General features: G+C 66.1%; 1 protein-coding gene across 2 annotated transcripts; it reads right to left on the bottom strand.

Annotated features, from left to right (window-relative positions):
• Positions 1-787: 787 nt before the first annotated feature.
• On the bottom strand, positions 788-9,394 carry EEF1A2 (eukaryotic translation elongation factor 1 alpha 2). 2 transcript variants are annotated; one of them, XM_079944966.1, is made up of 8 exons: positions 9,339-9,394; positions 7,510-7,731; positions 5,749-5,928; positions 4,985-5,281; positions 3,985-4,135; positions 2,657-2,913; positions 1,780-2,014; positions 788-1,121 (listed from the first exon to the last, which is right to left on the bottom strand). In XM_079944966.1, exons 2-8 carry the CDS (start codon positions 7,651-7,653, stop codon positions 994-996), a joined length of 1,392 nt encoding a protein of 463 aa, XP_079801092.1. In that variant the 5' UTR covers positions 7,654-7,731; positions 9,339-9,394; the 3' UTR covers positions 788-993. The 2 variants fall into 2 exon arrangements, with proteins under 2 accessions (XP_079801092.1, XP_079801093.1); XM_079944967.1 differs by lacking the exon at positions 9,339-9,394 and adding an exon at positions 9,166-9,328.
• Between the last annotated feature and the right edge of the window lie 1,658 nt (positions 9,395-11,052).

Genomic DNA, 11,052 nt, shown 5'->3' with positions numbered 1-11,052 from the left:
GCTGCAGGCGGGCAAGTCTGCACTGCGCCCGCAGTCAGGGATCCGCTCAGCCCCGCCCTGAGCTCCATCTGCAGCACCAACACCCGGCTCGGGCTAGGCGCTGCTTTCTGGCAGCAGGGAGAGCTGGGCAGCAAGCCCTCCCTCCCCCCTCTACTGTGCTTGCTGACCAAGGTCAGGGCTTGTTCTGGGGTTCCAGGGGCTGGGGTTCCTGGCTGTGCCGGGGGCCCCACTGAGGAGCAGGACGGCAGTGGCGCTGAGTCCAGCCACAAGTGACCAGCCTAGGGCTGGGAGTTGGGGGCGTTAAGAGTGGGCTTCCAAGAGCGTGGGAGCTTGAAAACCCGGGTGAACAACAATGTGTGTGTGACAGTCACTCGTGGGGGAGGAGCCCTCAGTTCATCCCATTCTCAGAGAGACCCCCAACACGTTCAACCCCGCTTCTGCGGATCCAAAGTGACTCATTCTTTGTCCTGGGTGCCCCCACTGGGGGAACGCCAAAGCCCCCTCACCAGCTGGACTCTGGATCCAGTGCCCCACCGTCCCCCTGGGTAGCACAGGTGGACACCTGGCCAGGTCGCCCACAGGGGTGGTGGGTGCTGGGCGGGACGCCAGGTGGGACGGGGCTGGCAACTTGGTGGGGGGCCAGGAGGGGTCCTAACGAGCGCCCTCCCGCAGGGCGAGCCGCCCACCCCCCAACAGCAGGCGCACACGGCTCCGGGGTCGCTCAGTTTATTGGTAAAACGGGCACTGAGCGTGGCAAAGGCTGGACGCGGAAGCCGGGGCGGCGGCGGGGGCGCTTTTCCTCTTAAAGAACTTCCACTGGACCTTGATGGCGAGCATCCAGTCGCTGACGGAGAGCCTCTTACAAGCGGAGGTGCAGACATGCGCCTGGCGAGGGGGCGGGGCGCCGGGACCGCGCCGGGAGCGGGGCCGGGGGTAGGGGCGGGGGCGGGGCGCGGCGCCGCCGGGGAGGGTCGCGCCGCGGGCGCCCGCGCTTCACTTGCCCGCCTTCTGCGCCTTCTGCGCCGATTTGGTGACCTTACCGGCGCCGCCACTCTTCTTCTCCACATTCTTGATGACGCCCACGGCCACCGTCTGCCGCATGTCGCGCACGGCGAAGCGGCCTGCGGGGAGGGGGCGTGAGGCGCGGGCCGGGATACAGCGCGCAGGCGCACTCGCGCCCCCAGCATCCTCCCCAGCCCCAGGCCCTGGGGCGGGACCCTAGCGCTGGGCACCGAGCTCTCTGCGCCTGTTTCGGGGGGGGGGGGGGGGGGGGGCGGGGCAGTGGAGTACGAGGCTCCTGTCTCCTTAGGTGGCAGGAATAACACACATAGGACTCCGCCAAGCCATCGTTGTGGGAATTAAATGGTATGTGGACAGTACTTAGGGCAGGCTGGCGCGGAGTACAGCACACCCTTTCAGCTATCTTGAAGATGGCCAGCAGCCTTGCATAAGGCAGCTCTCTGATATAGGTCTGTGGGTCGTCCTTGGGGTATCTGTGCGGCCGGCCAGCTGGAGGCAGGCGGCCAGTCCTAACTCTGCCACCAGACCAGCTGTGGGCCTTGGGTGAGTCTGCAGAGCAGGATACCATCCCAGGCCCACCCAGTGGGGCCACCTGTGCTCCATGAGACAAAGACCAAGGCCGGGGGCCACCTGCTAAGCTCTAAGCTGCAGCGCAAAAGTGCAGGACCTTCTGTCCACCCCACCCCCACAGTGGTCCTCTGCCCTTGGCCTGGATTGGCCACCACCGCGGGGCTGCCCCTCCCTCACCCCCCAGCTCACCGAGAGGTGGGTACTGGGAGAAGCTCTCCACACACATGGGCTTCCCCGGGACCATCTCCACGATGGCCGCATCGCCGGACTTCAGGGACTTGGGGTTGTCCTCCAACTTCTTTCCAGAGCGCCGGTCAATCTTCTCCTTCAGCTCAGCAAACTTGCAGGCGATGTGGGCTGTGTGGCAGTCAATGACCGGCGAGTAGCCAGCGCTGATCTGCCCAGGGTGGTTCAGAATGATGACCTGTGGACAGAGGTGCATGAGGCCATCAGGCACACGCAGGTGGGCACAGGGGGAGGGCACAGAGCTGGAGGAGGCTCCGCCCACCCCCAGGTCCCTGGGGCCCAGAGTGCCGACCATGGAGGAAGGTCAGTCTAGGGGGGACCCAGGCCCCCGGACCTGGACCCCGAGGTCCTCTTCAAGCATCTAAAAAGCCACAAGAGATAAACAACGACGAGGGCACGGTGTGAAAGGTCCAGCGGCCAGAGCAAGGACGGGGGATGACAAGACAGGACTTAGATTATCATATTTCAATTGTATCTCAGTAAAGCCAATTTAAAAAGTCCTAGTCACATAAAGAGGTGACCGAAGAGGACACAGTGCAAATGTGGAGAATTAAGTATCACAGGCCCGTCCCAGGCAATAAACTGATAAAAGCGTTTTCAGGACCAAAGGGGGACCTCAGTGAGGCCAGGAGCACCGAGGCTGGGGTGCACCCCGCCTGCTCTTCCCACCTGCGCCCTCGGCCGGCTTCAGCCCTTCCCGGCCTCAGTGGCCCACTCTGCGAAGCGGGGGTCTCAGTCCTCCCCAGCGCCAGGCAGCCCCCTCACCTGAGGACAGCCCTGGTACTGGGGGGGGGGCCCTGCCGGCCACCGGGCTGCCCACCTGGGACGTGAACTGGGCGGCCTCCTGGGGTGGGTCGGACTTGCTGTCCCCGCACACATTGCCCCTGCGGATGTCCTTGACCGACACGTTCTTCACGTTAAAGCCTACGTTGTCCCCGGGCAGGGCCTCACTCAGCGCCTCGTGGTGCATCTCCACTGACTTCACCTCCGTGGTGATGTTCACAGGCGCAAAGGTCACCACCATGCCCGGCCGGAGGATGCCCGTCTCCACTCGGCCCACGGGCACAGTGCCAATGCCTGGGCCGAGAGGAAGGGGGCCGTGAGGGCAGGCTGGCGTCAGGGGTGCCCTGTCCTCCCTGGCCGGTGGGGGGTGGCCACGTGGCGGGAGGGAGGGGACAGGGAGACCCCGGGCAAGGCGGACGCTGAGACATTCAGACAGAAGTGGAGGCTTCCGCGCCCCGCCAGCGGAAGAAGGGACTGAGGAAGAGAGTTCCCAGAGCACAGGGAGAATGGGCAAGGAGGGGTCCCACCCTGTGAGGCAGAAGCCCTGAGCGGATTGAGGACCAGCCCCCCCAAGGTGGCCTGCCTGGCGCTGGCGCTGCTGTCCTGAGGGTCACTCCCAAAGGGGCGTGGGTGCCCCTGCACTTCTCAGGATCTGCTGATACTGTGTGGCTGCCCAGTGGGGGTCTGATGCTCCCCAGAGTGGGGGACGGGGGCGGTGGGGACTCCAGCCGGTCTCCCTGGCTGTGACAGAGGCTCGTGTGGCATTGCGGAGGCTGAGGCTGGTGGCTGTTCTCTGTGCTGGGTGAGTGACACCCCCATCCTGCACACAGCCCCTGCATCTCTGCCACAGCCTCCTGGCTGGGAGTCCCCCATCGCTGCCCCCTCGTGGGCCTCACACTTGTTTATGGTTCTATATCATTTCATGACCAGCTTTTCTCACTCCTGGAGTGGATCGTGTCTCCCACAAGACAGGAATCTCCAAGTGGAGAGTAATATGTGACTCTCCCTGTGCCACCAGCTCCTGGTATAGGGCTGGGCACTTATCTGGAGGGAGGAAGACCCTGGCTAACTCGGGACAGACTGATGGACGGGCGGGGGGAGGTGGGTGGATAAATGGACTGATGAAGAAATGGATAATAGATGGGTCGGGGGTGGGGGTGGATAGATGGACAGATAGATGCATGGATGGAGATGGGTGGATGGGTGGCCCCCCGGAAAGTGTGCAGCATGGGGGAAGGGGCTGAAATAACCCGGCCCGGATGCTCCTGGTCAGGGGCCCATTCTCAGGAGGGGGTCTGAGGGCAGAGCTGGCCAGGCTGCAGGGTGGGTGCTGCAGCGGGCGGTGGCCACGGAGCCCTCACTCACCGCCGATCTTGTACACATCCTGCAGCGGCAGGCGCAGGGGCTTGTCTGTGGGGCGTGTGGGGGGCAGGATGGTGTCCAGGGCCTCCAGCAGGGACACGCCACTGGCGTTCCCTTCCTTCCGCTCCACTTTCCAGCCCTTGAACCACGGCATCTGCGCAGGAGGAAGAAAGCACCGTCCTAGAGCCCACGTGCCCCCGTGCCACCCACCCCACAGCCGTGGCCTCCGGGCCCACGGTTGGCTCACCCCTCCCTACGTGAGACCCCACGAGGGGAGCTCGATCCACGGCATACAAGCCGGCAGCCCGGCCAGAAGGGGCGGCCCCCAACCACAGGTGCAGGGCTGAGTTTCCCCTGGCTCTCCTGAGATACCCCCCATGCCCACCTCCCTCAGTGTGGGCAGCTGCAGCCTGGCCAGGACTAGTGACCCCTGCTGGGCCAGGGGTGGCCTCTGGCTTGACCGGGTGAGGCACTTGGTCTCGGGCTCCACAAATTCAAAACAACCAGGTCCCACTCATCACCTCCTGCCGAGTCAGAGTCCCCAGGACATGGGCTGCCAGAGCCGCCAGCTTCCCAGCTGGCCCCAGAGAGCCAGCCCTCGGCCCTTTGCTGTCCCGGCCTGCCCTGGACCTCGGGGAGGGGCCTGGGAGGCCCCGTGGCCTTGGCCCCTGGGGGAGATGCAACCCTGCCACGCAGATCTCTGGAGACAGAGACGGGGCAAGTGGGCCTGGGCCCCGGCAGCCGCTGCCCCCGCAGTGTCAGCCTGGGGGGCGAGGGGGGCGTGTCCCTGGCCAGAGAAGGGGCTGCAGTGGCTTCTGCCAGCCTCACAGGGAGGCTGAGCTGAGGGCAGAGCGTCCGGCCCCCAAGGAGTCTGGGGCTTCCAGCAGCGCGGACACCCACAGGGGGCTGGTACCGCACTTCCTCCTGCTGGCTGTCTGTGCCCGCCCTGACCCAGGGCCCTCAGGGGGAGGTCTGAGCAGCCCCACCGCTGCTGGGCACTCACGTTGGGCGAGGGTTCCAGCATGTTGTCGCCGTGCCAGCCCGAGATGGGCACGAAGGGCACGGTGGCTGGGTTGTAGCCGATCTTCTTGATATAGGCGCTGACCTCCTTGACGATCTCGTCGTAGCGCTTCTCGCTGTAGGCGGGCTCCGTGGAGTCCATCTTGTTGACCCCCACGATAAGCTGCTTCACGCCCAGCGTGTAGGCCAGCAGTGCGTGCTCCCGGGTCTGCCCGTTCTTGGAGATGCCCGCCTCAAACTCGCCCACTCCCGCCGCTACGATCAACACGGCGCAGTCCGCCTGCCCGGCAGGTCGGGTAAGGTGAGCCCAGACCTCGCCCAGCACCCAAGCCCAGGCCCCTCTGGGCAGCAGACAGGGGCCTGGGCCATCGCCTGGGCATGGAACCTGGGGGTCCCAACCTTAGGGGCAGTGTCTGTCTGTCTGTCTGTGTGAATGCCCTGGCAATGTCGGACTGTCCGGGGGCATTTCTGCCCACATTTCCATGTCCCCATTCTGGCCTCTGTGTCTCCTGTGAAGGCGGCCCTGACAGTGGCTGGCTGTCCTTACAGGCACCCTTGCCAGGCTGAGATGCCAGGACACTTAGTTCTTTGGGGGGGCGCGTGGTGACAAAGGTGAGGGGTCTCATGCCCTGGCGAGGAAGCAGAGGAGACCCAACTACCGCTCACCGATTCCAGGGCGCCCCAGGCTCTCCTGAACGGTGCCCCCGCCCCACCTCCCGTCCTCCAGGCCCCCGAGGCCCCGCCCACCTGGGATGTGCCTGTGATCATGTTCTTGATGAAGTCGCGGTGGCCCGGGGCGTCGATGATGGTGATGTAGTACTTGGTGGTCTCGAATTTCCAGAGGGAGATGTCGATGGTGATGCCGCGCTCCCGCTCGGCTTTCAGCTTGTCCAGCACCCAGGCGTACTTGAAGGAGCCCTTCCCCATCTGGAGGGGTGGGGACGTGGTTCAGGACGGGACCGGGACTCGGGTCCCCCTGGGGCACGGGAGCAGCATGTCACAGCAGAGAGACCCCTCGCTACTGCTGGAACCCTGGGGCTCTGGACCCACCTCCGGAACCGGGGACACCAGGACCTCATCCATGCCCTGCCCCGGCCGGCCTCCTGCCGCCTAAACGGGCTCCACCAGCAGGGGGCGCAAGGGCCTGGGAGCAGCCTGAGAGCCGCCCTGGTTTCAAGCCCTCCCCTGGCTGAGGGCTTCCCTTTATCTGAAGCCAGGGTCCCCCCCACCGCACCCCCCAGATCCCTGTGTCAGCTGATGACCCCGCTGGGCTTCAGGCTGTCCAACCAAAAAGCCCCTCTGTGGTTTTTTTTTTTTTTTTTTTTTTTTTTTTAGGGAAAAAGAAAGAAAGAAATCAGATGAGGTGGTAAGGATGGGCCTGGCTTTCCAGTTCTTTCCACAGCCGCTGAAGCTCCCCAGTGGTTCTGAGGCTCCTCCTCCACTCCCCGCCCCACCTGACCAGGGAAAGCGAGGCCGGGCCGCCCTCTCCCAACACCTGTGCCAAGTGCCCAGTGAGACCCCCATGCCCAGGGTCAGGGCTGCGGTCAGGGTGGCAGCTGTGGTCACTGCCCAGCTGGTCAAAGCTCCCTGCCAGGGCCATGCACGGACAGGGCTCTGCCCTCCAGGGAGGCTGCCCAGCCAGGGTCCAGCTAGACCCGAACCAGACGCCCTGCGAACGCCCTCAGCGCCCCTCAACACCAGCCCCGCAGGGAAGAAGAGACACAGCTTTGGGGCCCAGGAGCATCCCCGCAGCCCAGGCCAGCAGCTGCCCCTCCTGAGCCCTGGCACCGGCCATCCAGGTGAGACCCCTCACAGCTCCCCAACAGGAGCTTCCCCCAGAGCTCAGGGGCGGAGGTGGGAGGCACAGAGAGCAGACCCCACTCCATGGACACTTCCCACCCGTGGGTCTCGGACGCTTGAGAGGATCAGCTTCGAGAAATGGGGGGTCAGCCATCAGGGCCCCTCTCCTCCTCGCCAGGTGACAAAGACTCCCCCAAAAAAAGGGTGCTACCCTGGACAGGCAGCCTGCCCCAGGCCGGCAGGAGAAAATGGAGCTGATGGGCTGGGTGCCCATCAATCAGCTATTAATAGCCGCTCTGAGTCCTGGCCCAGCCCCGGGACAAGCGAGGACAGCGCCACCTCCAGCCCCAGACCTCAGCCCCGGGGACACGGGAACCCAACCCTGGGGGCTCAGAGACAGTGACCTATCCTGGGAGAAATGCACCTCCAGCCCCTCTCCCGCCGGGGGCTGGTCCGGCAGGTCATCCCACCTCCCCCCGACCAGGCACCTCCTCAGAGAGAGGCTCCCCAGCTGCCCCAGGCCTTTCCCATCCGGATGCTGCGACACGCACATCTCCCACGTGGGGTCCTTGGGGCTCACGCCCCTCTTGCCCCAGAGGAGTTCATCTGAGCTATGTGCCCCGGGGTCAGGGAAGCATCAGCCCGGCTGCCCTGTGAGAACCCAACCTCACGGTGGAGGCGAAGGTGGGAGCCCCCCTCAGGGCTCACCTCGGCCGCCTCCTTTTCAAACTTCTCGATGGTCCTCTTGTCGATGCCCCCGCATTTGTAGATGAGGTGGCCGGTCGTGGTGGACTTGCCTGAGTCCACGTGGCCGATGACCACGATGTTGATGTGGGTCTTCTCCTTGCCCATCCTGCCCGGGGTGTGGGGAGGGACTGGCGCGACCTGGGGTGTTCTGGCTCAGGGCGAGGGGCACGCTGAGCAGTGACTCTGGGGGTCGAGGTGGGGAGCAAAGGTGATGGGGGGCCTCAGAGAGAAGCCCAGCAAAGCCCTGCCCTGCACAGGTTGGGAGCACACCCTGAGCACAGTCCGGGCCCCCAAGGCCGGAGCCAGGTCTCCGTGTTTAGCTGAGCAGAGCCCGGGGGCAAAAGCCCAAACAGTCCAGTAGCCGCACACGTCTGAGTGCTGTGCCTACAGAGCCCCCCCACCCTGAGAGGCTAACCCCATCCGGAGACACCGAGGAACACCAGCCTGGCGAGCCCCGTGACCAGTCAGGAGCCGGTGATGAGTCACCCTGCCCCGCTCTCCAGTGCCCTGGCCCCGGCCTTGGGCTGGGACACCGCGCCCACCCGATCCCAGCCCCCACCCCCCGCCCCGCAGAGCTGCCACGGTGGAGAGACGGTCAGTGCTTCCCACTCCCCTCCTCGAGCAGGGACGGCACCATCTTCCCCTCATCCCTGCCCGGAAGGCTGGCACCGGGGAGACGCCTGGCCCAGAGCTCAAGCAGGGCGATGCGGTGCCCAGATCAGGGACCCAGAATAGCTCGGGCCCCCCCCGGGGTCTGAACGGGGGCAGGCAGTAGGGCAGGGAGGTGGGGGTCCCTGCTGTGTCCAGCTCGGGCCCTCCCCGGGGTCTGGACGGGGACAGACAGTAGGGCAGGGAGGTGGGGGTCCCTGCTGTGTCCAGCTCGGGCCCTCCCCGGGGTCTGGACAGGGACAGACAGTAGGGCAGGGAGGTGGGGGTCCCTGCTGTGTCCAGCTCGGGCCCTCCCCGGGGTCTGGACGGGGGCAGACAGTAGGGCAGGGAGGTGGGGGTCCCTGCTGTGTCCAGCTCAGGCCCTCCCTGGGGTCTGGACATGGGCAGGCAGTAGGGCAGGGAGGTGGGGGTCCCTGCTGTGTCCAGAGCAGGGAGAATCTGGCCCCAGCAGCCATGCTCAGCAGATGCCAGACAGAGATGCCCTCAGCCTGGTGGGGGCAGAGGGCCATGCCCTCCCCCTTCCCTCTGGTCACAGGGTCACAGCCCCTGCCTCATCCTGGAGGTCAATGGAGAAACCTAGGCAGCCCGTGGGGGGGGGGGGCAGGTGGCTGGGGAAGGGAAAGCGGGAGAAAGCGGCGCACCCCAGGGTGCGGACCCCTGGGTGCGGACACCGCCTGCCCGGGCGGAGGCGGGATGGCAAGGACCCCTCAGGTCTCACAGCCTCCCCTCCCCCTCTACGTCGGGGGGACACCCCCAGCGCCCACCCTCACCAGCCCCCAGCGCTGACGACCCTTCCCGAACCCCACAGGGCCCCCCCCACGGCGATCCCAAGGTCACGGCTACAGGTTGATCGCCACCGCCCAGGAGACTCGGCCCCGCCGCGGCAGCCCCGTAAACAAGCGCTACCGCGGTGCCCCCACCCCACCCAGGGCCGCCCGGGGGACTGACCCCGGTGCTGGGTCCGGAGTCCCCGGGCGGGCAGCCGATCTCCTCGGGGAGCAGCGCAGCCTCGCCAGGCGCCGGGCTGACCAGTCTCTGCCCCTGGGACTGGTCCCCGGGGAAGGGACCCTCTGCGGAAAGCTGGGGGCGGGGGTGGGGACCCGGAGGCCCAGCGTCCTTACCCGGAGCCGAGGTCTCAGCCAGAGGGACTGGCGGCGCCGGCGCCGGCGGTTTTATCTCTCCAGGAGGGGGGTCCACCTATTGACGGAGCAGGCGCAGTGCACTGCACCCCTGCAGTACGGCAATGCGGCACCGGCGCGGGCGGGGCCGGGGGCGGGGATGCGAGGGATGCAGGGATGCAGGGACAGCGGGCCCGCGGGCGCACGCGAGCGCGACAGGGACGCGAGAGGAGCATGTGGCGAGGGAGGGAGCTACAAAGGCGGAGACGAGACGCACCCGGAGGGAGCGCGGGCGGGGAGAGCCAAACAGGCGGGGGCGGCGAGAGCCGGATGCGGAGAGGGAGCCGAAAGGAGGGAGGCGCAGAGATGGAGAGAGGCCTGGAGAGAAACAGCTAGCGGCAGAGGGCAGATACCGCAAGGCTGAAACGCCAGGCTCGGGCACGCGAGGGGAGAGCAGCGCCGCGCCGAGCACAAAAAGACATTTGGATCCAAAAGGAGGTCCCAGGGAAGGGCCAGTCCGCGAGGGTGGGGCCGGTGGGGGCAGGGGAGGAGCAGGGCAGGCCTGGGGGGTGGCTGAGGTCGGCGTCTGGGCGGCTGTCCTGCCGGCACCTGATTTACGTGGTGCTGTGTTCTGAGGCATCTCTCCGGGGTGACCCAGGGGGTGCAGGCCCCCTGGTGGGACCCCAGAATCTGCTTCTTTCCAAGTCCCCTGCCCCCCATGTGCCTGCCACACAGGTTTGCCCCAGCAGGCCCCCAGAGCCAGGCTCTGCACCCCGGCCCCGTGGTGTGGCACGGAAACTGTGGCCTCCAGGGTCCCCTCAGCTCGGCCAAGTGGCCTGAGGCTGCATCCGCAGATCCAGTCAGCTCACCCTCCCTCCAAGCCCTGGGAAGAACTGTTTTCCACCCTGGGCCCCTTTTGGTACAGGGAACACTTGAAGTCCGCCCCCAGAGCCCACTGAAATCCTTGATGGCCGCCCTGGTCTGCACACACAGGCCAGGTTCCCAGGGACGCAGAGTTTGCCAAGGAAAGAAATCAGCTCCCAGAGAGAGTCCCAGGCTGTGGCCCTGAGGCCTCCCCTCGATCTGTAGGAAGTGCGATGTCCCTGAGGATCCTGGGCAGACCAGGGCAATGACCAAAATGGGTTTTGGGGTGGGGGGGGGATGGGTTAGTGAAGACCAGGGTCATGGCCTCTTCCGGGACCTCCAACCTTGTCAGCTCACCCATTACCGCATCTCCCCATGGCCGTGTCTCCATCTGCCTCAGAGCCCGAGGACACTCAGGTTAGGGTCAGGGTCTTGGAGAAGTTGGGGCAGGGTCTCAAAAAATGTGTGTGGGGGGAGCAGAGGCCCAGGGATCAGCACCTCCTGATGGGGCAGTGCCCACGGGGAACCCCCAGAGGTGGGACCCCCCCCCCAGCAGGTAAGGAAGTAAAGATGGGCCGGGGCAGTGGTTGGGCGCCAAGCAGGTCTCCCTGCCCCGTGGGGAGGGTCTCTCCGGGAGGGGAGTGTGTCCGCCCACAGACCGGGCGCTGTATCCGCCCGCAGACTGGGCACTGTGTCCACCCACAGACCGGGCACTGTGTCCGCCCACAGACCGGGCGCTGTGTCCGCCCACAGACCGGGCGCTGTGTCCACCCACAGACCGGGCGCTGTGTCCGCCCACAGACCGGGCGCTGTGTCCGCCCACAGACCGGGCGAGAGGGGCTGGCAAGTGACC

The sequence above is a fragment of the Stenella coeruleoalba genome, assembly GCF_951394435.1.
Source record: "Stenella coeruleoalba genome assembly, chromosome: 15".
In the NCBI taxonomy this organism is placed as follows: Eukaryota; Metazoa; Chordata; class Mammalia; order Artiodactyla; family Delphinidae; genus Stenella; species Stenella coeruleoalba.
Note: the sequence above shows the minus strand (reverse complement) of the source record. Positions and strands in the feature narration are given on the sequence as shown.

Bases quoted from the DNA above. Each gene is read 5' to 3' on its own strand.
- EEF1A2 (XM_079944966.1), bottom strand. From the start codon at position 7,653: ATGGGCAAGGAGAAGACCCACATCAACATCGTGGTCATCGGCCACGTG. The intron at 2,015-2,656 runs GTGGGCAGCCCG...CTCTGTCCACAG, and splicing joins CCGCCCAGTTCACGTCCCAG to GTCATCATTCTGAACCACCC. The intron at 1,122-1,779 runs GTGAGCTGGGGG...CCCTCCCCGCAG, and splicing joins CTCCCAGTACCCACCTCTCG to GCCGCTTCGCCGTGCGCGAC.